Source organism: Opisthocomus hoazin, chromosome 9, assembly GCF_030867145.1.
Source record: "Opisthocomus hoazin isolate bOpiHoa1 chromosome 9, bOpiHoa1.hap1, whole genome shotgun sequence".
Classification (NCBI taxonomy): domain Eukaryota; kingdom Metazoa; phylum Chordata; class Aves; order Opisthocomiformes; family Opisthocomidae; genus Opisthocomus; species Opisthocomus hoazin.
In genome coordinates, this window is record NC_134422.1 from 7859906 (window position 1) to 7887303 (window position 27398).

Sequence of the window (27398 nt, forward strand, 5' to 3'; positions counted from 1 at the left end):
GCCAGAAGTTTAGGAAGTGGTTTTCATTTATTTACAAATTAGACTATCTTGCCAGCAGATATGCAAATCTTTTCATCTGTCCAGAGGGAAATTTCTATTTTATATTTGAAATAGGATATTACTCAAATCAAAGAACAACCCAGGTAAATGTTACAAATCAAAGAGATGATTTCTCAGTGTCTTTACTGTGAAAATTTAGCATGTATATCATTAGATGCATTAACTTGCACGAAACATTTCATTAGGATAGTACAGAGTTTCTCCAGAAGTGACTTCAAAACACTTTTTTATGTTGCAAGAGGGACCTCTTGTGGCAAAATTGTATTGCCGTTGCAAAATCATAGCTGCAAGCAGAGTGCATTTCCCGATTGTTTCTTATTTTGCTTTGTTCTTGTTTCCTCGCATGTAGATTCCAAACTGAAATTCAGACAGTGAACAAACAGTTCCCATGTGAGCCATTTAAGTTTTTGGAGCCAACTCTGAGGCTGGAATACCGTGAAGCTGTGGCCATGCTTAAAGAAGCTGGTGTTGAGATGGGTGATGAAGAAGATCTGAGGTACTTTGGCAGTACAGAAATGTGTCAGAGTCTTGTGAAAGTGGTAGTAAAGTGTCAGTTTTGTACTCTGCAACTGACGGCCTTTAAGAAGGAACTGCAAGCTTTTAGAGGTATAAACTGAACTCATATCCAGATCTTCTGACAAATAAATGAATGGATATGAAAATAGTCCTTTCTTTTAACGTAGACTATATGTACAAACTGTGTAATCCAATAGAAAATAACTTACAACATAAAGTGAGAGTAACATGACCCTTCTAAGGATAAGAAGCATTTGTTTTTCTAACAGTTGTCTTCCTTCATGTGAATTGGTACATGTCTTGGAATAGGATTAAACAAAAAGATTTTTCAGTCTTAAGGTCTTTCTTTTTAGTAACACCTTCCCATTTTGTCTTTCCACCTCTCAGGAAAATGATTAAGCAGTCATGATTGCATTCCCGTTGATTTACTGAAACACGGGTTTAATTAACTGATTAGATATAAACTTTCCTAAAGACGCTTAATAGATTAAAACATTTCTGTTCTTTCCCATAATATATCCAGTACCATTAGGATAATGTGTGTTTTTACACTTAAATGATCTGTATGTCAAAGAAGTTTCAATCGTAAGAGTTTGATAGAGCAAAATAATTCCTCAGCAACTGCTTATGGTGTTTCTCACTGTGCCTAAGAAGAAATGGCTGCACAAAGTATGTGCCAAGAGGAAATAGAGCACATAATTCTTTAGTAATCAGAATATGGTGACTAAGAAGTAGTTATATTAAGAGCAAGAATATCTTTAGGTATCAGTTAATTTAAGGGATATCTAGGACCAATACGAAATATTTAGGAACAGAAATAAATATACTTTATTTCTGATATTTCTGTTTGCACAGTCCAAAACATTCAGCAACAAGTACTAGATTTTCTAAAGGACAGGGTGAAGCAGATCTGTAGCTTGAAATCTTTTTAGGTTTATGAAGTATATGATCAGTACAAATTTAAATCACTTAATTTTAATGGTGATAATCTTTTTCAGCACACCTAATGAAAAGCTCCTGGGACGCCTGGTAAAGGAAAAGGTAACAATTGTTTTAGAAAAATAAATTTGTCATTGAATCTGAGGCCTGATGCCATGGAGTCACTGGGTTGGTATAAATGCCTACTTCATGTAAAAAGACTTTTTACACATCGATTGAGAATAGGGTATCTCAGAACATGCAGAAGTTGCGAAGAGTTTGTGATTAGCATAAGCATTTTTTAATTGTCTGACTGCATTCCCATTTTGCTAGTGCTCAGTGAATCTACGGACAGTTTTGTCTTTATCTTTAATGAGCTGTTTCAAACCATTTTCAATCTTGTGTATTTCTATCATGTGTTTATACTGAGTACACCAAACAGGATAGTATGTACCAAAACCAGTTCTTAGGATAATTAAAAAAACCAAAACAAACCAAATCAGATTCTAACTAAACCTATAGGAGAAGATGAGGGTTTTGGAAAAAAAAAAAAAAAAAAAGTAGGTGTTACTACAGAAAGACATTTTACTGCTAAACATTTCTAAGTTTGCTCTAGAAGTAGTATTGGAAAGCTGAAAAATAATATACCACTTTCACTGATATCTTATTTTTTAAGATAATGCTGTCAAATTTGTGGAAGGTTACTAGGAGTTATTTTTTTATCTCAGAAATTGACTGGTTGTGTCTTCCTCTTGTAATTTGTTCTTTACATCATTTTCTCTTGTACTAACTGTTTTAAATTACCTTCTTTTAGTATGACACGGACTTCTATATTCTTGACAAATATCCTCTTGCTGTAAGGCCTTTTTATACAATGCCAGACCCAGTAAACCCTGTAAGTATTGTTGTTGTCAATGGGTTTTTTTCGTAGTTTAAATTATTCTGTGTAGGAATAACTTCACAAAATAAAGTATGTTTATATGATCTGCTGTTATAATCAAAATTCTGCTAACGAGATTAGGTCAATGTTGCATGACTTGTAAAATGTTTACAGTTACTCTTTACTGGTGAAAACACAGCAGAAGGAAAGAAATGTAGCCAAAATTATGAGAGAGCTCCATGGTCAGAGCACTGCTGCCATAACTGAAAAGAGGCAAAAACATGCTTCCAGGACAACAGACACTTTAACAGAAAATAGGCATTTTTATATTGTTAGAATTCCCCAGTTTATTCCTAAAGCCAGGGTAATTACATGCAAGCATAACCGTTTTCCAGAGAACGTGTGGATGAACTTCAGGTTTTGAATTCCCTCCAGCCTCATGGGAGGAGCCAAAGGGCTATAATTCCCGGGCAGATTCTAAATACACTGCACTCTTACTGCGCAACTTTGGGTGTCATAAGTGAAGTTATTGAGAGGTGCATATTTGCCATCGAAGGATGGAGCAGCTGTAGGTAGGAAATAAAGTCATCTTTGTTTTTCCAGAAAAACTCGAACTCTTACGATATGTTCATGAGAGGGGAAGAGATCTTGTCTGGAGCTCAGAGAATTCACGATCCTCAGCTGTTGACAGAAAGAGCCCAGCATCACGGCATTGGTAAGAAGTCAAACAACATGAAGCTGAATTTAAAGGAATATAAATAAATCATAATTGGATTTGTTTCCTTTAGAGGAAGAATTTAGGGCAGAGCTTGTTACATGGCAGTAGTGCTAAAATCACAGTACTGTTTCATTTCTAAAGTTAATCCATCTAGTTCTGTTTAACCATTTTAATCTAGAGTGATGGTGTTAAGAAACTAGTTAGTTTCCCAGCAACACCTCAGTGAAAATGAATTGTTTATGAGGACTTCAGAGAGAATGTAATGCACGAAATACCTTCAACAGAATGAGGGTAGACAAACAAGTCTCATTCAGTCGTGCCTCTCTGTACCCCCACATACTTTTGATAGAGTGCTCTGGCAGAGTCTTCGTTGGCTGTCCTTTTTAAATCTTGAACTGAGAGCAAATAAGGAAGAAGTGCCCATTGGTGGAAATATAATAAGAATAATAAAAAAAAAGACTCAGCAGGGACAAGACCAGTTGATAGTAGAAGGGTAAAAGAGTAAATTAGGTGGAGATCAGGAGAGTAAAATGTAGATTAAAACTGTGCTTTCAGTGAATGGCAAAGTGGTGGCAAAGTGGAGCGGCAGGTAGCAGTAGCCAAAAAGGAGTAGCTCCCACTGTAGCAAGATGGAAAAATAGTTACTAAATCTTTGCTTTCTCACTGCAGTTTATTCAAGAAGTCACCATTTCCCACAAGTTACATTGAACAGTTGGGCCTTACTCTTACTCAATTCTAGAATTTCTTCCCTGATTAAGTTATTAACAAAATTATAAACCAAAACTGTTACAGTCATGATTTCTACATAGTCCTGGATAATTTATATATTTAATGCATAAAACCAAATGTTAGTTTGTAAGTTAAATTGGTAGATTTTCTGTTGTGTTTGCGGTTCTCTAGTCAGTTGTATCTTTGGCTTGGGGTTCATTAAGTAGGTGAGAAATGTATCTTTTTCCTCTCTAGATCTGGAGAAAATAAAGGCTTATATCGACTCCTTTCGTTTTGGTGCACCTCCACACGCAGGGGGCGGAATAGGTAAGTATCTGTATTCTATTTTGGTTTGTGTCAGCCTGAGCTTGATTTAAACTGCTCAGTCTCAAGGAGGGTTCAATATAAAATTCAGAACAGTAGCCTTGTTAGGTAAATGTGTGGGGCTGTTTAGCCTAGAGAATTTAAGGAGAGAAGCTAAAACGTAAGGATCATCATAAAATAAATAGGCAAAATATTAATAGCAAGTTTAAAAAATAGGTCATCACTAGAAAAAATGCCAATTTACTAGCCAAGCACATCACTTTCAAATTTGACCAATGAGGAAAATGTAAGGAAGCAAGAAAATGCTGTATTATGTATGGATTTATCATAGCCTGCTAACACCACGAGCCACCAGTGTCTTAGTGCATTTGATGAAGGTGTTCTGCAGTGAGGAGAAATAGGTGATTGCTTCTGTCTCATTCAGTGATTTGACTGAATGTCACTGATCGATTGGGCTGGTGCTGATTGTTTCAGCCAAAGGTACTGAGGCTTCGTGTTGTGGGTGTGAACATGTTACATGTTAAAATGAAAAAAAGGTAGGTTTTAGGCATCTTAATGATAACAAGTTAGTTATGCACATTGCTTTCATTAGCAGGATGAAATCTGTTCATGCGTATGGAAATAGGACACTTGTAGGTCCTGATCAATAAACACAGTGGTTTCTTTGAGTCAGTCTTTCGGCATTTGCCTTTTGTAAAGTATATTTAGTACATTCTCAGCATGTTCTCAGAACAACTTCCAAAGCGTGCCTTCAGTAAATGCATTAGATCTGTGATATGTTATTGAGATGACCGTTTCAAAATACCTACAAGACATAAGCGGCAATGATCTTGCGCTACTTGTGAGCAGAGGAGCTGCAGCCTTTGCAGACGATCTAAAATCATTTAGGCCAGTCAGCTTGGACATCAAGGCAGCTGAAGCTACATCTGTTCTGCAGAGTCAATGCTCCACATGGCACATCCCAGAGGTCAGGCCAAGTACCAGCCAAACAGGAGATGCTGTGAGAATTAACGCTGGTTTCTAGCTGTTTCAGATGGAAACCTTAGCATAGGAGGGCAGTGTGTGAAAACTAGCATGCATCTGGGTTTCATCTCAGCATGGCTGGGGTGCATATGGAGCCCCATGGATTAGGGAGTCTTTCCATGTTCCACAGTACACACATAAACTCAAAGATTTCAGGAAGAAAAACCACAATGATCGGTGGAAATGTTTATAATTGTAAAGATAGCAGATAGTTACACGGGTATGTGTTGCTGAATCTCCATTTTTGTTCTGTGGAGGGTTTGGGATAAAATTCCCCAGCTGTAGGTTTTTACTGTAGTTCCTTGTGGCACTTGGTGTCTCTTACTCTGAAGCTGTTCAGACTGGTGTGGACTGTACTCAAAATACAGTTCTCCTGATTACCCACCTCCCATTTCAGTTTTCTGCAGCGTCTTGAAGGTCGAAGTGATTCAGAGCAGGGTGGAGTCTCTAGTACCATTGCTTATTGATGCCTGTTCCAAAGGAAGCCTGTATGACGGCAGGGGCCACTGTAAAACCCCTCATTTCTGGTTCTAGCTCCTTTCTGTGTCGAGATGTGCTAATACACACTCCTCAGCCTGTGCTCACACCACTGCCTGAGGCTGGCTGCAGGTATAAAGTACCTAGGGCTGCTTAAGAGTTTTGAACACAAGACTGACTATACTGATGGGTTTTTTTCATTTGTCGTAGGGCTGGAAAGAGTAACCATGCTGTACCTAGGGCTGCACAACGTGCGTCAGACCTCCATGTTCCCACGGGACCCCAAACGACTGACACCGTAACATGAGCGGCTTTTGAAAGTTTGAGCTGATTTGCTCTGCAAATACGATACCATGGCAAGCATATCCCCTGCTACTGATGAACCTGTATTGATTTGAGTATTATAATATGCAATAAAAAAGACAAAAAACAACATTTAATTTACTGAAGTGCCACAATAATTTTTTTTATCTGTAGCTGTTTATTTACAAGAAAATATTTTAACAGTTCAAGACTCTTTGTATTGGCAATTGTGGACATTTTTAATGAAAATGTGATACGTTGAGTTAGTGTTCTAGCATCACATTAAATTGTATCATATTTCTAAACATTTTGATAAATTATGCAATAAAAATTCTGCATTTTTAACTTATGTCAGCAAGACTGCATATTCTAAAGAACAGAATTGGCCTAAAGCTAAAATAACTGGACGCTTACAATTTAAAAATCAGGAGGAAACCAGCCAATTGTTAATTTATATGAGTGTCAGGTAGAGAAGCAGGTGAGAACAACAACATGCTTAACAACAAGTCTTCATATGAAATTGTGAAAATGGATTGCAATAAATCTGTCAAAGTGAATTAGATACAATATCTGTCTCTGTTTCTTGCTTTGATAATAATGAATTAGTGAGGGTTCTTTTGGTTTTTTTAATGATGCAGTAACTGCCTAAAGCTTAAATTTATTTTCTTTTTATCTTCTCCCCCCCACTTTTTTTTTTAAAAGCTGTATACAAGCCATAGGCCCATTCTTTATTTTATGTTACTATTTGAGAATGGATAAAAGGTCACACACACTCACGGAATATACAAGGGATACAGAATATTCTCAGAAAATAAATGGATGGTGAGTTTGAGAGCAGGTCATGTGTTTTCCTGCCTGACCCAGCCTCTAGAGTAACAAACAAATCACCAAGGATTTCATGTGTCTGTTACATTATTTGCTTTGCTTTCCTTAGCAAGCCAAGCTATTTCACGGTTCTTTTCATTTGTAAATGCGGTGAACGGTGCAACTGTTGCACATTTAGAGAAACTGGGTGTTTCTGTAAGTCAAGAGTACTTCTGAAATTCTTTCTAGACATCCTTCTTCTCAAATGAATCATCTACTTGAACCTCCTCAGTTTGCAGTGATGGGCAAAGCTACTTCTCTTCCTCCTCCTCCCAACCCAAAGGATGTGCCCGCATTTGGAGAGGAACCTGCGTATTTGAAACTTCCTTTAATGGACTGCATCTGGTAGTTGTTTTTGAATTTAAAACATTTTTTAAGTGTGGATGCCAAAGAGCAAAGGATTAAATCCCTTACTGGGGCACTGCAATAGGTACTCTAATATTCATGTATATTTGTAATTCCCGACTTAATTTTTGCTTAACATTTTACGTGATAAAGAGCTTTCAGTAGGAGCTATGGTTTAGACAGTCCATGTTATTGTTGCTACCTTGATTTTTAAATGTCAGAGAAGTCACATACTGGTTATGCTACAAAAAGGTCAGTGAGGCTGTGTGTAAATTGTGTAGAATTTTACAAAAGGGCAAATCATCTTTTGCATCTGCCATTGAACAAGACTTAATTTTAATGTTTTGTGACGAGTTCTCCATTACCTAACTGACCTTTAGTATGATTGTTTTCTAAAGTACTGGAAATGTAGAAGTTAAACTTTGTTTAGAAGTCACACAATTCAAGAAATAACATACTTTGCAGCTTTGTTTATGAGTCTGCTGTAAGTAATTTACCATGGAATTTTCCCCAAATTATTAACTTTAAAATCTGACAGCGTACCCAGTTGTACTTTACAAAGCTAAGTGGATTATAAACACAGCTTATCATCACAGACTTATTACTGATGAATCCAAGTTTCAAAACAGTTGTTGATTCAGCTAAGCCAACTGGAATGAATTTAATTTAATTACTTTTGTTCATATGGAACTTGTAATGTATTCCACAACAGAAGCGCATTCTTCTAATAAGGAGTAAAATTACTGACTTAGATTTCATGCCAACAACAACAACAAAAAAATATTCTGAGAACTATGTTGCTTGCTCTAGATTTGGCAGCAAGTTTTATGCATACATTGCGGTAACTGTGCTTATCCCAATTCTGTTAAGAGTCATTTGAGCTCATGGTGTAGTTTGATTTATTCATGGGAGCTGCACAAGAACGAAAATTCTGGATGGAGACCCTGATTCCTTTGTATGCAGAATCCATTCATGCATTTTTTTCTTAGCTAACTGAAAATAATTATGACCATAAATCAAAATGCAAAATGCGTTTGTCCTGAGTGTCATCATAACAGGGTACTTCAGTGGGAGCTGTGCATTGTTAGAACTTACTTTCTTTGAAACCATGCAAATAGTAATTTCAGAACTTTATGTTGCTTTGATAGGTAGTGACTCTGGTTTGGTAGTCCTGGAAAAGTCAAACCTGTATAGTGCTTTATTTCCAATAACTTGCAGGAAGTTTAGCATTTTACATGGAGTCCCCATTGCTGCTGCTTCTCCACCGGTTAAAATGTTTTCTTTCCCGATATACAGACGGTAATTACAATCGTGCAATTTTTTTTTAACTAAGGAACTAAAAAGGATGTTGGTAAGGAATAGCCAGGGAGTCATCTGCTCAAAACAAACACCACCAAGCTTCAGTTTGCTTTTGCAGTTGAACTACACCATTTTCCTGTGGAAACACACCTGTGCTCACTGCGCTCTCTGAATCCACGCAGCAGGAAGGAGGGCTCGGGCTGTGCTTTGGGAAGCAAAGAGCAGGACTGGTTCCCCACGGCTGCGCACGCCAGCTGGGGCTAGAGCTGGGTGGGCAGCCAAGCACCACACAGCTGCTCGCTCCCTGCCCCCCAGCGGGACAGGGGAAGGAGTCCAAGCAGGAAAACGTGGTGCTCCCACCCCAGGGCAGCCCTCCGCATGAGCGTAAACTGAGGCCTGCACTCTGCTGCCCAAGGGATGGAGGAGAACGTGGTCTCCGTGGTGGCACACCGCTCGGCTGCCTCGGACTCCAGTTCAGACTGGGGTTGCAGCACATCCCACACGGTGGCATGGTCTCGTTCAGGCCATAGGAATCCAGTGTTAGCCTGCACCCCATGCACCTGCCTGACCGCTGCCGTACACCCTGCAGCCAGCGACGGGTCCCCTTTCAGCACCTTCTTGTGCGCCAAAGAGAGAGAGCCTGGAAAAAAAAAAGCAGGTTTTGCTGACAGCCATATCTAGAGTACACAACCTGTCCAAACATATTACATAGCTCAACTATTTACTATTCCTTCTTTGGGTATTATCATTATCTGCATTCATATCTGGGGTAGATTGGGGGTTTTTCTGGTAGAAAGAAATTATGAAAAACTAGCAGAAGTTATCTAGGGTGAATTATTATTTCTTTTAAAATAAGTCTCACAACCAACTTGTGCTTGCGCACATTTTTGCTAGTATCATCTCACAAAATACGTAATTTATTTAACTGCAAGTTTTTAAAAAGTTAGCAAGTTACACTATTTTCTTATTTGGATTTAAAAGACCAGGTAAGTATAGGACAAGTTGTAAACAGTTGGGCAGGTTTGCCTTCTGCTTTGCCACCTCTTTAACCATTGGCCATCTTCAAAAAGAAAAAACAACAAAAAAACCCTCACAAAGCTGTAACTATGTACCCAAGCACAACAATCTGCATTAAAATAACACAACTTCAAAAAAAAAAAAGACTAACCTAGCTAGACCCTCTGCTCTGACCTCTGCAGTGGAGTGAACCGTGCAGAGCTGAATCTCATTATACCTGGAAAACCAAATTTCCAGGCAGCCTTTGCCATTTTGCAGTGGAGACTGCCCACGATGCCGCCAGCGCACCGTACGGTGGAACAGCAGCGCTGTGGGAAGCTTCGCTGCTCGCACTTTTTAAAGGGTTTCAGAACTGGAAAGGGGTCAGCCCTTCGCTGCCTCTGTTACAGCAAACCCCCCAGTTTAGGCAGAGATTAACGACTTTGCGGGTGGTGGAGAGATTCCGAGCAGCTTTTCATCGGTACGGAAATGGCGGCTGCTAGCGGGCATCGCGTGCCACCGGCTGCCATGCAGTGACGGCTGCCAGCCGCGGCGTCGCTTGGCCGAGGTCACCGCGCACCGCCCTGCCCGCCAGCACAGCCTCACAGCCAGGGAGCCGAGCGCCCAGGCGAAGGCCCGGCCTTCACCCGGCTTCCTTTGCACCCTCTCCACCCCAGGCTGGTCCTTCAGCAGCCAGAGGCGAGAGAAGCCGCCTGAGATGCCTCCTGCACACGGCGCAGCGGCCTCCATGGCAGAGTCCCTCACGCAGCCCCGCCGCCACTCACGCTCCCCCGAGCCCTCCCCTCACGGCGCAGGGGCCCGCCTTCCTGCTGCTGCTGCTATCACCGCCCCGGGGGCGGCCCCGGAACAAGCCCCGCCCCCGGCTCCGCCGCGCCGCTCGCCTTTGGCGCGAAAATGTCCGTGAGGGACGGGGGAGGCGGGGCGGGACGGCTGCCGATTGGCCGGCGCGGCGGCGCACGCGGGGTGCGCTGTGGCGCGAACAGCCGCGGGGCGGGGCCGGGGCTGGTGGTGCGGCGGCGGCGGGGGCCGGGATGGACCTGGCGGCGGCGGGGGTGGACGCGGGCGCAGCGCAGCAGCACCAGCAGCTCCGCGATGAGGTGGCCGAGAAGTGCCAGAAGTTGTTCCAGGACTTCTTGGAGGAGTGAGTGAGCGCGGCCGGGCCGGGCCGGGCCGGGCCGTCAGGAGGCGGCGGGCCGCGCGCGCCGGAGGGCGGGGGCCGCCATTTGGCGAGGTGGGATCCTGTCAGGGCCGCCTCGCGTCTCAGGCGGGAAAAAAGCGCTCCCGTGAGGGAGCCGTGAGGCCTCTGCCTCGCCGGGGGGCTAGGGCCGGGGCGCGGTTCTCCCTCGGCTGGCGAAACCCTTCCTGGAGAGCTGCAGGCGCGGCCTTGTTAGGCGGCTTTGGCCCCTTTTTGGTGGATGACAAGCTGACCGTGAGCCAGCAGCGTGCCCTGGCTGCCAAGAAGGCCAATGGTCTCCTGGGGTGCATCAAGAGGAGTGTGGCCAGCAGGTCGAGGGAGGTTCTTCTCCACCTCTACTCTGCCCTGGTGAGGCCCCATCTGGAGTACTGTGTCCAGTGCTGGGCTCCCCAGTTCAAGAAAGATGAGGAGCTACTGGAGAGAGTCCAGCGGAGGGTTACGAGGATGATGAGGGGACTGGAGCATCTCTCCTATGAGGAGAGGCTGAGGGAGCTGGGCTTGTTCAGCCTGAAGAAGAGAAGGCTGAGAGTGGATCTTACAATTGCTTATAGATATCTGAAGGGTGGGTGTCAGGAGGATGGGGCCAGACTCTTTTCAGTGGTGCCCAGTGACAGGACAAGGGGCAATGGGCACAAACTGAAGCAGAGGAAGTTCCGTCTGAACATGAGGAAGAACTTCTTCACTCTGAGGGTGACAAAGCCCTGGCCCAGGCTGCCCAGGGAGGTTGTGGAGTCTCCTTCTCTGGAGATATTCAAGACCCGCCTGGACACAGTCCTGTGCAGCCTGCTGTAGGTGACCCTGCTTCTGCAGGGGGGTTGGACTAGATGACCCACAGAGGTCCCTTCCAACCCTGAACATTCTGTGATTCAGCCGAGTTTTGTGGCTGCTGTGTTGAAAACCCCTGTCGTGGCATGGCTGTCGCACCCCAACGCGCCCATCTCCCTGCATTTTGCCTCCCTAGGGGCCTGTCAGCAGCAAATGAGGGAAACCGGTAGCAGCACCCTGAGGGACACAATGCGAAACCCGCTTCGCTAGTGCGGAGTCATTGTTAAACTGTAAATAAAGTTCTGTGCAAAATGTAGACCCGGTGCGACTGTGTTGGGCTGTTCGTAGAACAGACGTAACAAGGGGAGCTGAGGGAAAATACTGTTGGAAAAGACGTTTGCAAGGGACTGTGGGATGCTGTCGTTCCCTTGCACACTTCTTAATTTCTCTCCCGAATTCCACAGTATTCGGTTGCTGCCTGATGTGTAACTTTGAAATCTTTTCCTGAATCCCTTTCAGGTTCCAGAACAGCGATGGGGAGGTGAAGTACTTGCGTGATGCCGAAGAACTGATTCGGCCAGAGCGGAACACGTTGACCGTAAGCTTTGCAGATTTGGAGCAGTTCAATCAGCAGCTCTCTACCACTATTCAGGAGGAATTTTACAGGTAAAATATAGAGATTAGCTGAGAGCTGAGCAGTGCTGCAGTCTCAGGCCCACAGTGTCTTACCAGAGAGAAGTTTATCTCCTTTCTGTATCCTGAAAACACTTATATTTAATCTTTTTTTTTTTTTTTACTAGATCAAAACTTATTTCTAAATGGATACTCATTTTGCCTCTCTGGAAACTATTAGTTAAGTAGACAATTGCATTTGTTCTGGTAAAGAAGTAGATGGTCAGTACAGGAGTGCGGAGCAGACTCTAGAACTTCTTGCTCTGAAAATGTTTTATAGAGCCAGTGGCTCCTTTTGAGTATCTACTGCTTAATATGACGATAAAAGTGTCATAAAATGAGACTTTTAAAAGTCCATTAAAAAAGTCCAGACAGTAAAACAAATAGTATTATTAGGCAGTAGTCTCACATTTAGCATATTTAGATTCGTTTTTTGTGTTCTTACATAATGTGCCAGTAAAAAACAGAAGCTGGATATGTATGACACAAGCCTTTGATGTAGTCCAAAACAAAGAAGCCGTTTTGATAGCTTCTATAAAATTTGAACTTATTTTCTGTATTTCAGGGTTTACCCTTACCTCTGCCGAGCAGTAAAAACTTTTGCCAGGGACCATGGAAATGTTCCTTCAAACAAGGACTTTTATGTTGCATTCCAAGATCTACCTACCAGACACAAGTAAGATGAGTAATAATTCCAGAAACTTGTGCATTTTTACTACTGGAAAAAAGTGTCAAAGCGTACTGAAAATGTTTTGGTTACACAGCATAAAATACGCAGGTTACCAGTGCAACAGTTGTGAAGAAGTTTCCTCATCTTGTGCAGGATTTTTTCTGGAGCAGTTTATCATACTCAGATGCTTACATTCATCATACTCTGCAAGCAAAAGTAACACCTAATTTTAAAAAAATTATTTCGAATGTGTTGCTTTTGAAGCACCAGTGAAGTAACTTTTGCATTGGTTTGACCATTAGTTTTAATCTAAAAGTTTATGTAAAATCATAAAATGAGAACATATTCTAGTAACTTTGTTGCTTTTGTCTGTTACAACTGTTCTGTAGTGACAGGCTGAATGAAACTGTGTTGCATCGTAGTACTTGGGTAGTAGTACCCTGAGCCTAAACATGTCGACTCAGCTGAAGGATTTAATCCCTATGAATTTCTGTTTGCGACAGAATTCGGGAACTGACATCAGCAAAGATTGGCTCACTGATGCGTATCAGTGGACAGGTGGTACGTACCCACCCAGTCCATCCTGAGCTTGTAAGTGGAACCTTCCTGTGCCTCGACTGCCAGACGGTGATTAAAGATGTGGAACAGCAATTTAAATACACACAGCCAAACATCTGCAGAAACCCAGTCTGTGCCAATAGAAGGAGATTCCTGCTGGACACGAACAAATCGAGATTTGTTGACTTCCAGAAGGTACAGTGGTGATGTTAGGGAACAAGGACAAACAATGATGTTCATGTGGTAGTTGAAAAGTGTTGTTTGTGCTGCTATACATTGAAGATAATTAATTTTGTTTCTGTTGACATCAAGAAAAGACCTCAAGAAAAGATGCTGGAGTTTCTCTCTGTATACGGAAGGCTTATGTTTAAGCATGGGAAATCATGAATAATATCAAAGCAGTTTTGTTGCATGACTTTTATTGTCTAAGTAAGCTACTGAAACCCACATATTCAGGCCATTGTCAGTCTTCTGTCACAGGTACATCGTGTGTACCTGTTTTATATGAGTATGAAAAGAGGTGTCTTTAGTACTAATTGGCAAAGTTTTGCTCTTCTAGATTGATTTACTTTGCCACATCCTTAGCACATCACTTCCTGCAATAATATTTTGTATCAGTCACATTAACTGGACTCTTCAAGTTGCTTTTCGTAGCCCTCGGAATTGTCAAGGTGGCCCCTGTGTGTCGTCTTAAATTTCTCCTGGAGTCCTTAGATACCAATTAGTGAAGGTTTTTTTTGCTTGTTTGTAAGAGGAATTTCATGGTTAACATGGATGACAGAAAGCAAATGCAACTCACTGTATTTATGAGTAGCTGAGCTTTTGAAGCAGTTTCAAATTTGGTGACATCTGCTAAGCACTTAACATTCTCTCCCTGCCCAGGTTCGCATTCAGGAGACGCAGGCCGAGCTGCCACGCGGTAGCATTCCTCGCAGCGTCGAGGTCATCTTGCGTGCAGAAGCTGTGGAGTCCGCTCAGGCAGGTGACAAATGTGACTTCACAGGGTCCCTGATTGTCGTGCCTGATGTGTCCCAGCTCTCAACACCAGGTTTGTTGCTACCGCTCCTGACCTCGGCGACGCGTCCCTCCTGCTTGTCCTGGGAACTGCTGTTCTGACTCCCGCTCTCATGGCAGGCGTGCGCGCAGAAACCGGCTCCCGGGTGAGCGGGACAGAGGGTTATGAGACCGAAGGCATCCGAGGACTTCGTGCCCTTGGAGTCAGAGAGCTGTCATATAAGCTAGTTTTTCTAGCTTGTTACGTTGCACCAACAAATCCACGGGTGAGTTTGGATAGAAAGCAGATTTAAAGGTATTGATGATCTCTGCTCTGTGTGGTTTTACCTCAAAGGAGGTAAAGCTTTCAATATGTACGTGTACCACCTTCCTGTGCGTTTGACGGTCTTTGTATTCTGATTGCATCCATACACCAAGTTGTTCTTCTTGTCTTTGTTGTTCATAGTAGTTTTCAGAGATGTGATTATTCACCAATGTTATCACTTGATTCTGAAGAGCTACATGGTCCATATATTTCCATTCAGCTTTTATCCATTTCTCCAGCATTTCCTTTTCCTCCAGGAAATCCTATTACTTCATTTTTGTCACAGGGAAAAAGTTTGTTCCTCTGCTTGTTCCTCTGCTTTATCACATAACATCTTGTAATGTTAATACAACATAATAAGTAATACTGACTAGGGCTGAGTTTTAGATGGTATGATATTTTAATCTATAATTCTGCTAGCAGCTTCACCATCACATAGGATAAAAATAGTGTATTTTACTTTCTGGGGGTAGAAGTTTCCTGCCTCATTCCAGACTAATGAAAGATCTTATAAATTCCGGTTAATGAAGACTGCTTACAAAGGCAAATTTTAGCCAAAAGAAGCCATGCTATTTACTCTCTTTATAATCTCTCAACAAGCATCTCTCCTGGGTTTTTCTCACTAACTGAAGTTAGATTCCGTTGATTTTGCTCCCTAGGAAATGGTCTGTTGGTTTTTAAAGGTATAAGGTGATGATCTTCCTTAGCCTAAGGTCAGTTTTTCTGAATGTGTTTGTCCCAGTCAGCTTAAAGAGCAAGTTTTATAACCTCCTGTCCACAGCACTCGCGTGCGGTACTGACCATGTTATTACTTTTTTTTTTTTTTAATTTCTTGTGTTTAGTTTGGTGGAAAAGAGCTCCGAGATGAAGAACAGACTGCAGAAAGCATTAAAAACCAAATGTCTGTGAAAGAGTGGGAAAAGGTGTTTGAAATGAGCCAAGATAAGAACCTTTACCATAATCTGTGCACCAGCCTCTTCCCCACTATCCATGGTAAGAGTCCAGTTGTTGCATCAGAGAGGGAAGATTTCTTTTGTGAAAAGAGTACTTCTTGATGTCTGTGTTGTGCCATTTTGGGAAAGATTGAAAGCCCTCTGCGAACTATCACAAACTTTCCCCTCTAGCACTGCTTGTGCTGGAAAAGGAGAACCTATTTCCTGAGTACTTGCTGTATTTAATCATTAAGACCTGCAAGACTAGTAAAAATGGTTGGTTTTGCTATTGGGTGATCTACAACCAAACCCTACAGCTGACAGTTGGATATAAGCTTAACTTTTTATGGATGTCTTTCAAAAGATTTAAGGGTTCCAAACATTTGTATGCTGTTGTGCATGTGCGTATGTGTATATGTTTACAGTTGTTTCCGGCTCAGAGCTAGTTTGAGGACTTATCTTGGTTACATCCGAACAGTTTGATCAGCTGAATTTGGTCCAAATTCTGGGCTGCCATAGCATAAAGGAATTCAGCCACTTTCTGGGTCGTTCTTCCCTGAAACTGTATCAAGCCCTTAAATGCAGTTTTAGTGGATGTTTAGGTAAAATAGGTAAATTCTGAGTGGATGTGCCTAAATGTTCTGAAATTCTAGTGGCCTGAAGTTTGTTGGTTTTTTTTTTAAATAAAGAAAGTGTGGTGTTTTCTTTGGAATTTTAGTTGAATGTCTTTCCTGGGGCAGGTAATGATGAAGTGAAACGTGGGGTCCTGCTGATGCTTTTTGGAGGAGTTCCTAAGACCACTTCAGAAGGCACTTCATTGCGTGGTGACATCAATGTTTGTGTTGTTGGTGATCCTAGTACAGCCAAGAGTCAATTTCTAAAGTAAGCATCTCATTAAAATTCAATATTTAAATATTGGCCAGTGTGACTAGAGCTATAAATATGTACTGTGCCTTTTCTATGTTAACAGAGGAAAGGGAAGTAAAATATTTAAGCATATTTTCCAGGAATTGTTTGGATGTCGTTGAATTATTTGAATAGGGCTGAAGCAAACTCAGCAGGGCCCTGTGGCTTTTCATAACAAAGAATGAATTAAGACTTTTTTTGGTGGTTAGGTAGTTATGAAGTATGTATTTTCAAATATTTTCAAATGACATTGAATATTAAGCTCTTTACTGCATATACTAAAATATCAGAGATAGATAATTTTTTTCTGTTTTTAGCTAAGTCTAAATTGGTAGGTCCCAACACTTTGAACAAATAGACAGTTATTAACCCTGAAAAGTAATTATGAAATAATTATGTTTTATGCTACATCTTGTGGTGTAATGCTTTTTTATTTGAAATGCTGTGTAATATGGTTTTATTTTATTATGCTGCGCATTTACCTCTGCATTATTTTCCATGAAGCTGAGGTTCTTGCAGCATCCACTGCAACTCAGAAGTGTAGAGGCACCACAAAAGCTGCCTTAGGCTGCCTGTGGTCAGTCTCGCTGCTTCCTGCTATGAAGCCGTTTGTTCCCTGGTGCTGACATTTACCTGACCCGCAAGGAGCTGTGTTAGCTTTTGAACTCAGCAGAAGACTTGCGGGAGGAAGTCTGGACTGTTTTTAATGCTGGTGTAACCACGAGTGAAGAACAGACCTATGATAGACAGCAGTTAGATAAGGATTAGTTTCCAAATCTTGCTCAAACATGGTTAGAGGTGGGAGGGCCTACGTAAATATCAATTGCTTCCTGAAGGAAGGAACAAGTCCTGGCCTGAGAGGCTGAAAGCTGCACTACATTAGAGTTATCTGGTTTCTGCAGGCTTTAATCTGACTTTTAAAGTTTGTGCAGTACAATTCCTCACGGGTATTTCTCTCCATAGGCATGTGGATGAGTTCAGTCCTCGTGCGGTATACACCAGTGGAAAAGCGTCCAGTGCCGCTGGTCTCACAGCAGCTGTTGTAAAAGATGAAGAGTCTCATGAATTTGTCATTGAAGCTGGAGCACTGATGCTGGCGGATAATGTGAGTCTGGGAACTAGAGAGGTTCCTGCATCCCTGGAACGGTTTTGACAAAGAGCCCCAAATTGTCTTAATGATGCTTTTTTCCCAAAAGTGATAGAATTTGGGTGACTTCTTAATTTTTATTCTTCTGCTGCAGGGGGTCTGTTGCATTGATGAATTTGACAAAATGGATGTGCGGGATCAAGTAGCCATTCATGAAGCGATGGAGCAGCAGACTATATCCATTACTAAAGCGGGAGTAAAGGTAGCTTGCACTGTTCCCCTGGTTGTGTGGTCTGTACGGTCACCTGGCTGTTTGTTACATGTACCAATCAAGCATCATCTGTCAGGTTTTCGTGCCAGCTCTGCAGCTGCCTCAGTGAGGAAGGACAAAGATCACTTGCCTGCAAAGTTTTTGTGCCACATACCCAAAAAAGATCAGAAATGTTACTGAAAGGAAAAGAGATAGAAGAGATAGTAGTGGGCAGGAAAAAGAAAATGGGAAAATCCTAACCTTGAAGTAACCACAAAAGAGGATACAGATTTATGTGTGTTTGTAGACGTAAAGTCTATATTTGCACTGTTAAAAACAGGGTGTTGTGAAAAGCAGTTTTAAGGGCTTGTTTCAGTATTGTTGGCAAAGGTATGACAATGTTAAAATATTGACTCATCAAACTGTGTCTTGGGGCAGAGACCTGGGCTGGTTAGAAGAGTTTGCGCTCTTTTGAGGAGTGATTGTTGTAATACTTGAATTAAAACTCTATCTGAAAGGTGTTATGCTGACCCATTCAAATTGCAATGAGTTGGTTTAGCAAGTGGTCACAGGTATCATTCTTTTTTAATATTTTCTTTCTTTCTTTCTCGTTGTCAGGCTACTCTGAATGCCAGGACCTCCATTTTGGCTGCAGCAAACCCAGTTGGCGGGCGCTATGACAGATCCAAGTCACTGAAACAGAATATAAACCTTTCAGCTCCCATCATGTCTCGCTTTGATCTCTTCTTCGTCCTTGTGGATGAATGTAATGAGGTAATTTTAGGGAATTGTGGAATAATTTATGTCAGAAAAGACTTCTAGAGGTCTCTAGTCTAACCTCACACTCAATGCAGATCATTGAGAACAGGCTGCCAATGCCTTGACCTGGTGAGTTTTGAGTATCTCCAAGGATGGAGATTCTGCAGCATCTCTAGGCCCCTACTGCAAGGTTTGACAACTCTCATGTGTTTAAAAAATAATAGTAACTTTTATATCTAATCAGAATTTCTCGTGGTTCAGTTTGTGTCAGTTGCCTCTTGTCAATCTGTACTTCTAAGAACAGTCTGTCTCCATCACATCTATACTCACCAGTGAGGCAGTTGCTTTCTTTTCAAGCTGAGCAGACCCAGCTGTTTCAGCCTCTCCTCACACATCATGTGCTCCTGCCCTCTGACCGTCTTGGTGGTCCTCTGCTATTTTAGGTGAAGCTGATCTTGTGAGACTGTCTTGCTTCTACTTTTCTTCTCTGTCTGTGAAGTTAAAAGCTGGCAGTACAAATCTGAACATGCTCTCCTGAATACAAGGATACTGCTTTTTTATCTTGTAGTGATTTGACCTGCAAACTTAACACCATTAGTCATTTTTACAAATTGCTGGTCACTAAGGCTAAGACTGCTACCACCTGTTTATGTGGCATTTGCCTTGGGAATGCATGAGATAGAGATTAATGTTGGTGCAGCGCTATTCTCTCCACTGTTTTGCTCAGGGTGATTGTCTAATTGAGAAGTGACTGATGAAAGAGAGTAGGCTGAAAAGGAAGAAAGCAATTCCCACGCTGCAAAGTGCTGCTTTCTGCCTGTTCTATGGCTAGCTTGTAACCCAGTAGAGTTCCAAGAGGTTATAAATCCCAGAACTGCCTTTTGTCCCTTCTCCACTATGTTTCCTTGTATTAAAAACCTCCAGGGCATTCTCCTGGATCTTCCTGGCAGAGAGTCTGGCTTCTGGAAAGACTGCCTCTGCCATGAGGAGTGCAAGTGAGGGAGGGGAATGGGAAGGAAGAATACAGCGGTTGTTTTGATCTGACAGAGCAATAATATCCCAGGTTACAGATTATGCCATTGCCAGACGCATAGTGGATCTCCATTCCAGAGTAGAAGAATCTGTTGATCGTGTCTATTCGTTAGATGACATCAGAAGGTATCTGCTGTTTGCAAGACAGTTTAAACCAAAGGTAATTCTGCTTTCCTGGATAAGTTGTTCTGTATGAGGAGGTCCAAAGGAACAGTCACTCTGTAACGTGCTTTTTTTCTAGCAAATGCAAAGACACTTAGTGTAGTGTTCTCTCAAGAAAGGAGCCATAAACTCAGTTATTATTGAGAAACACAGCATATTTTGGAGCCATGTACTCTTTTTATTTTTTTTTTTCTTTTTGAACTCCAGAAACCCAGCCAGCCCAGCTGAGACTGTTATAATCAGTAGTCTTAACTGCTTTGGTGGCAGTTCTTAACCTCTGTCTAGAACGACTGAGGGGTCGTTTCTTAGCTTTCTCATACCTCAAGGGCATGGGTTATTCAACACGACTGCTGCAGAGATTTTTGTACTTTAATGACTTATTGCTTAATCAATCAGTTTGCCTTTATTTTAAAAGGGTATGGTTCCTCAATACTACTTTTCTTTCTTTCTGGTAAAATACAGAATAAGGGAAACTGCTTTAAGTACAAATTTTTGTGGTCTATCCAAATATTGGATGGGCTGTGTGTTTTTTTTCAGAAGTTCATCTAATGTAGTTCTTCTCAAATGGAAGGAGAGGATACCTTCCCTTACAGAGTTTTGAAAATTCCTATTCATTTCCGTGTGGTGGGGAGTTACTTTTCTGGCTAGATCTTGTGTATATGCAGATCGACTCAGGCTAAAAAGCACGTACACGAAGCTGTAGTCAGTGTTAGCATGTCGAGTGTATGCTTGTGTGTGTGTCTGCACGCAGAATGAAAGGTAAATAACCACAGAACAATCTAGTAGAGATAGACAGGAATTATGCCTGGAAGGAAGTCAGTGGAATAGAAAAGTAGAAATGATCAAAAATCTGCTGTAAAATAATTAATGCGTCAATGTCCTTATTGTAATATCATTGTTACTGTAATCACTATTACAATATAATTTAACTTAATATGATTGTCATTATATTTATGTATAGTATGTGTATAGCCTAGAATATTTCAGAGAAAAGCGGTAGCTAGTACAGAGAAGCCTGGGAACTGCCAATCTAATGCAAGAAGCATAAGCTTTAATACTTTTAACATGGCAAACTGTCATACTGTCTTATCTCACAAAGATATCTAAGGAGTCTGAGGACTTTATAGTGGAGCAGTATAAACGGCTGCGGCAGCGTGATGGCTCTGGAGTGGCAAAGTCATCCTGGAGAATCACAGTGCGACAGCTGGAAAGCATGATTCGGCTGTCTGAAGCTATGGCCCGTATGCACTGCTGTGATGAGGTATCAGGTTTTTAGTGAAAGTTTGTATAAATGTTTCTGTAAATGTCGTGGGATTTCTGGCTTTGCTATTTGACGATGGTATTGTACATATTTAAATCCTGTGGGTGAGGAGGAAAGCTTGGATCATGTTTTCACTTGTGATGTGGTCATACTCATCTGAATTTTTATGCCAGAAATACTTTTTTTAAGGTATGTGTTATAAAACTTGAGATCAGCTGCCCAAACTGAGAACGTGCTTTTTTGTTTTGCTTTCTTTTTTTGTTTTGTTTTCATTACAGTTGTATCAGCACTCTGACACCTGTCAAATCATGACAAATAGGAAGAACAATCATCTACTAGTATCAGCCAGGGCTGTTGGCAGTGTCTTTGCTCATCTTGCGTAGTTCGTAATCTCTCACAGCTCTCTTCCATCTGCAATCTAAAAAGCCAAAGTCAATCGATGTATCTGAATCTCCCTAAGAGTACCTGTATTTGTGATCTGAGCTCCTGCTTTCATCAACCAATGTTGAAATGTATATTGTGTTATGGCTATTAACTGTGGTATGACTATTATCCATCTAGTCTCTGCTTTAAAACTCAGCAGGCTTTTTGAAATGTTGATTAGGGGTTGCGTGACACATGCAGTGATAGAAACTTGCTCACTGGTTGTGTAAGAAGGACACCCATTGGGTTGTTCTTAATTAAATTCAGCTTATAAAGAAACATATAGCTTTTAGCTTATGGCTCAGCTAGAGATGATTTTTTCCAGTTTTTGCTTTTCGATTCCAGAGGAGAGTCTCATTAATAACATTTCTCTCTCATATTGTTTCTGTTGAGACCCATTCCTTTCATGTTTCTTGTTCCACGGATCTTTCTTCAAAATGTTCTTGGCTTAAGAAAAATCTTATCGACTCCACATGATCACTAAAGCCTGAAAGATTCATGTGGCTGCTTATTTCCTCCATAACCTTGTGTGGACTCAGAGTACTTGTAGTGGGATATAATTTGACTTGCAGAGTCTTTACTGTGTAGGATTAATCAGGTGAGAAGGGTAGAAAGACCCTCCATCAGAGTCAGGGGTGAGTTCTGAAGCTATTGGGGGGGAAAAAAGCTTGTACCACTAGAAGAGCTACCATGCCTGTTTAATACGTGTGTTTTCAAATCTTCCCCAGGTTCACCCGAAACATGTGAAGGAAGCTTTCAGGCTTTTAAATAAGTCCATCATTAGAGTTGAGACTCCTGACATCAATTTAGACCAAGACGATGAACAGCAAATGGAGGAACAAGAGGACCAAGATGGAGTCAATGGTAAACTGCTTCTAGAGATTTTTTTCAAAGGGGAAAGTGCTTCCAGGCTTTACAGCTTGCATTGTTTGAGTATATGCTACTCTTCAGTTTCTCACCTATTTCTCATCTAATAAGGTCTAGGAATCTTGACTCCCATTCTTAACTCTCTTACTTCTTCAGCCTCCTTGTGGGCCCGCTCACCTGGATGATCAATGCAACACTTTTCAGTGGCTCAGAGTATTAAACAGTTAAGAGATTACAGATTTAAAGATGGCATGTAAAGATGGGCATGTGTCCAAACAGGTGAGGCAGAAGCTCCAGCTGGGGTCAATGGGCCCGCTGTGAATGGGATCAATGGCCATTCTGAGGACACGAACCAGGATGCCGCACCCAAAGCTTCTCTTAGGCTGGGCTTCTCTGAGTATCGACGAATTTCTAATCTCCTGGTGCTGCACCTCAGGAAAGCAGAAGAAGGTAAGAATTCATTTATTAAAAAGATGGCAGACCCTGAATTGTGTCACCGTGCGTGCTTTGGCTCTTTTACTAAAGAAATACACCTGAAGCTCACGTGGGAATTTTTTAGCTGTGAAGAAAGCTGTGTATTTCAGCTACTTTAGAGAGAAAGGGCTTGAGCATGTCACATATTAAAAAAATTAGAAGTATGTCATCATAGATCTTGAACAACAGTTGCCACTTCCTTCTCTGCATTTTTCAATGTAGTTTGGTAAACGTTACTGTGTGAGTGAAACCTTCCTTGCTAGGTCCATGAAGTACTTCAGACATGTTAACAGAGTAACCTCTGCAGGGGTTCACAAACTTGCTGCTCTGAGGGAACTAATCTTTCCCTGCTGAGGTTCAGCACAGATCGCTGCATCAGTTCAGGCAGCAACTGTTCCTACATCTGCTGTTACACTCCGTATTTTCACTCCTGCTGAGACAGCAGGCTGGTTAGGCCAGGTGCAACCCTGTACACATGTGGCTGTACTACGTCTGATGGCACGAATATGGCTGCTTGGACTTTCTAGCTCTGGTATCTTAGTCATTTGTCAAAACCCGGTAAAGCAAGGAGCATGTCAACAGAGCAATCCAGAAAAGGATTTGTAGCATGTGCTGGTTTAACAGAGCTAGAATAATTGGCAGCAGTGAAAACTGTAGCAAGAGCTTTAATGTATGACAGCAACCACAGCCTAAAATAGATACGTAACCAGTATGTGCCAAGTGGGTGCATCCTCTCATGGGGAGATGAAATGTTCCAATTGCAATGAGGCTATTCCTGTGATGAAATGCAGCGGATGTCTGATAGCATATACCAATGCTATGAAGTTTTTGGATGAGTGCAGAAACTACAATATCTGTTCAAAATGGTGAGTATTTGTAGAAGGATAAGCTCTTTGGCTTGGGATGGCAGTGATTTTCTTTTGCCTTTACTTAGAGGAAAGTTTTACAGCTCCTTAGAACTACTTTTTCTTGAAGCTGAAGGCAGATGCGATTGCTGGGCTGCTCATTTTAAGTTGTAAGCCACGTGGATGTATAGAACTGAAAGCTTCAATTCTCGATCTAAATGTCTCTGATTAAACCATGATACAACAGCCTCCTGTAGAAAACATGATGATTTAAGAAACGGAAGGAAGTCTGATGGGCTGTTGCATGTTTCTCTCTTCAGCATTGTAAATGTTAACATAGAAATCCTTTGCTGTTACAGTTTGAATGGTATCTTACTGCTGCTGTTAATACAAATTATTTTCTTTGCAGAAGAGGACGATTCATCATTAAAGAAGAGTGAACTTATTAATTGGTATCTAAAGGAAATTGAATCTGAAATAGAATCTGAAGAAGAACTAATAAATAAAAAGAAGATCATAGAGAGAGTCATTCACCGACTTACGCACTATGTATGTATAGAGATGTGTGTACAGTGAAAAAGGCTCTTATTTAGTGCAATGATTCATTTTTAATAGATTACTAATTTGAGAAGTGTATTTTGTCCTTCTGTAGTATTGACGCCTTCTTTGTTTGATATCTTAAAAATAATTCTAGAGAAAACGCTGAAATAAATTAGAGATGTGTACAAGTAAAAGTTCAAAGCATGCCATATTATGTCCCTATAGAAGTGCAAGTGGTATTTTTCTGTAGTTCTGTAGCGTTAGTTATACATCAGGATAGAGAAATGCAAACAACACTTTATTCAGTAGGTAGCTTTAAGTTATGGGGGGCACTAGGGCAGTTAGGAGGAGGAAGTATGAAAATATATAATACTTCTCATTTTTAAAGGTGCAAACCTACTAGATTTCCCAGAAAGCATACAACATATGAAAGATTTCCACTGAACGTAATTGTTAAGATTAGGCACCTGTTAAAGAGGGAATTCACAATTAAAAGGGTTAAATAATTCATCAATAAGAGGTGCTACCAGTTTGAAAAGGACATGCCTTTCAAAAAGTGCAAACCAACCTGTCTTGCTCTTGTTTGAACACAATTTTTTGCCTGTTGCAGGACCACATTCTGATAGAACTGTCCCAGTCGGGACTGAGAGGATCCAGAGAAGAGGAGACTTTTGATGAAGATCCATACCTGGTTGTCAACCCAAACTATCTACTGGAAGACTAAGGGCTGAGAACTGGATTGTAGAACTGACTAGTTACGTGCTGGGAAATGCATTCCTTGCTGCGTTCTCGCAATGGTTGCTGTATAGCTAACATCTGAAACTGCTGTGAATGCTTTACTGTGGAATGCGCCACTGTGCGGATAGTAATTTGTGATCGCTCATTTACACTGAGCACAGCCGGAAAGTTTTTAAGGAAGTGACACACTTAATATATTAGTTTCATTATTAATTCTGGGTTTCACTGCCATCAGAGGAGAACCATTCAATAGCTCTTTTCAGCATCAAGCTATGTAGATGCTTCTGTTTTACGAGAGGAATTTTGCATTGTTCTTCTATTGTATTTAGTAGATTTTTTGTGCTATAGATTTTTACTGTTTTTCTTATTAACATAAATAAAAGATCATTAAATGTCTAGAGATGTCCGGGGGTGGATTTGGCGTCACTCGTATGTGGGATTATTATTTTCTATGCCTGTGCTTTGAGGCTGAAAAAGTAGTGATCTAAATGGTTAGTGTCTTCAGAAAGATTAAACTTCCTGGATGACAGATGGTATTTTTTAAGAAGTTTGTTTTTTTTTTAACTTTCAGTAATGGATAATGAGAAACTCTGATTGCTTCTCTTCCTTTTTAGATGGACTTAAGATGTGTATGCTCCTGTTGCATATATAAAATAGAAAATTGAAAATAGCCAAGCCCAAAGCAAGGCTTTAAATCAGCAGGTCAGAAAGCTCCATCTTGATGAATGTCTTGACTTGTAAGTGAATTGAAAACTGCCATCATTTGTGAGGGATTTTTAAGACTATATTTGTAAACTTGTTTGTAGATTTTTCTGTAAGAAAATTTTACTTAAATTTTCTGTTGTTCTCAATTATTTGCTGTATGCTACGGGAGTCTTAAATAATCTATTAAGAGTTAAAAATAGCTGAACGTTTGCCTTGTCAATCTGATACCAGCACCGAAGAAACATTTGTAATGGCATGAAACATACCAAAGCTATATACTTTAACTACAAATAGTGTGAAATAACTGTCTCTGAAGCAGATCCAGACATGGAGCTGGTTTGTAAGATGGTCATCTTTTTTCCTGTTAGTCTCTTCCACCTTTGGAGAGATATGCTTTGGCCTAACTGTCATTAGAGATCATTTAACTATCATTTAACTAAAGGTTACAGTTATATTTGTGGAACAGAAGGAATCATAAACATTTGTCACCAACACCACTACCACATCACTGGGCATTAACTCACCAGCTCTAGCTGCAGTAACTTCTCTCCACAACTTTATTTCATAAACTGCATCTCGGCAAATGCTACAGTTCGTTAGAAATTGACACCCACCAGCAACATCAGTGTCATGTTATTCCATATTGTTCGTTTACTTTCAAAATAAGGACAGGAATATGTTTGTACTTCATTTCCATGTTTTCTCTTCCCCCCCAGTCTTTGTTTGGTGATAACTATTTTTCACATGGAGAAAGTAGCTTTTCTGCTTCTTTCCCCAGTTCTATATGCTTCATAGGCTAGGAGGGGTGTTCTCGGAGTTAACGCTGCTCTACTGAAAAACAAGCAGCAGGTGGTGCTGCAAAGATCCTATCCAAACTTCTGAGGCTGTTCGGGGCGGGGAGGGGGGAAAGGCGCAAGAGAGTGCTTAAGTTGTTCAGAACAGCAAGCACAATGTTTCAGCAAGCTTTTCTCGGCTTCCTGAAAAAAATAGTCACCTGGGAATCAAACAGGGTCGAAGTACACAAATTAGCAATCCCTGTATAAGACTGGCTATTTGAGTAACAGCAAATGTAGAGAGACATTTTTTCCTGTAACTTTATATTGCTTGACAGAGCAATAAGTTTCCCAGATGATTCCAGATATACTGTAGACAAAAAGCTGATAGTTACAGGAAATAAACTGGGCAATGGAACTGACTTTTCAGTATAGTTATGTAGAACTTTGTGCTTAGTTGATTTAAATATGTTCTGTATTTAGGCAGCACAGACAGCAGTTTGAGGTAAATGTTCTCAGCTCTTCAGCTTTGCTGTATTGGAATGTAGAAGAGTCAAGCTGTCTCTGCCCTGCAGCAGTTCAGGTAGGTGATCTGTATGTGTCCACCCTGCTGAGAGAGCCTGTGTTCTCAAGGCTGAAGGGAGGAGTACTTTGGAAAGCAATAAAATGACACTGTTCAAATTCCTTGATGTTATCGGGCATGAGGATGCGCATTGTTGCTGCTGCCTGAATTCACATAACAACCACTCTTCCAAGTGGGTAAGGTGCCACAGCTCAGATTTCCTTTATGCACCCAAGAATTATGGCACAGACGTGCCTCTTGCTGGCCTGCCCACCCTGAGCTGTGGCGGCACCCAGCCCCGGCAACGCAGATAGCCCTGCTTTTGTTATCCTCTGCATCCAAAGCTGGGCTGGGATTTCTCTTAAGCCAAAAAAGGCCCAAGAGGAGATGAAAAGCGTTGTCTACTTATCTTCCTCTGAAATGGAGGCAGTATCAGCAAATGTCAGTTGATG

The 27398-nt window shown here is 41.3% G+C and overlaps 2 protein-coding genes across 2 annotated transcripts in view; both read left to right on the forward strand.

Moving 5' to 3' along the window:
* DARS1 (aspartyl-tRNA synthetase 1) overlaps nucleotides 1-6494 on the forward strand; it is a 41988-nt gene extending 35494 nt beyond the window's left edge. The window contains exons 11-16 of the mRNA XM_075429761.1: nucleotides 410-556; nucleotides 1575-1617; nucleotides 2309-2389; nucleotides 2978-3089; nucleotides 4056-4127; nucleotides 5835-6494. Coding sequence (XP_075285876.1) covers nucleotides 410-556; nucleotides 1575-1617; nucleotides 2309-2389; nucleotides 2978-3089; nucleotides 4056-4127; nucleotides 5835-5926 — 547 coding nt within the window. The 3' untranslated portion in view covers nucleotides 5927-6494. The remainder of the gene's footprint in view (nucleotides 1-409; nucleotides 557-1574; nucleotides 1618-2308; nucleotides 2390-2977; nucleotides 3090-4055; nucleotides 4128-5834) is intronic.
* Nucleotides 6495-10483: 3989 nt separating this feature from the next.
* On the forward strand, nucleotides 10484-25774 carry MCM6 (minichromosome maintenance complex component 6). Its single transcript, XM_075430869.1, has 17 exons — nucleotides 10484-10593; nucleotides 11932-12078; nucleotides 12650-12760; nucleotides 13258-13507; nucleotides 14195-14360; nucleotides 14447-14592; nucleotides 15473-15623; nucleotides 16303-16444; nucleotides 17432-17573; nucleotides 17710-17817; nucleotides 18424-18579; nucleotides 19628-19756; nucleotides 20858-21019; nucleotides 22171-22306; nucleotides 22589-22759; nucleotides 24038-24177; nucleotides 24779-25774. The coding sequence occupies exons 1-17, from the start codon at nucleotides 10484-10486 to the stop codon at nucleotides 24890-24892; spliced, it is 2481 nt and encodes an 826-aa protein (XP_075286984.1). The 3' UTR covers nucleotides 24893-25774.
* The last annotated feature ends 1624 nt before the right edge of the window (nucleotides 25775-27398 follow it).

What these genes read in the sequence shown, in the direction of transcription:
- MCM6 (XM_075430869.1), top strand. Translation starts at nt 10,484, where the DNA reads ATGGACCTGGCGGCGGCGGGGGTGGACGCGGGCGCAGCGCAGCAGCAC. An exon ending in GATCTACCTACCAGACACAA is followed by an intron (nt 12,761 to 13,257) that starts GTAAGATGAGTA and finishes TGTTTGCGACAG; the next exon opens with AATTCGGGAACTGACATCAG. An exon ending in CCTCAGGAAAGCAGAAGAAG is followed by an intron (nt 22,760 to 24,037) that starts GTAAGAATTCAT and finishes TTTTCTTTGCAG; the next exon opens with AAGAGGACGATTCATCATTA.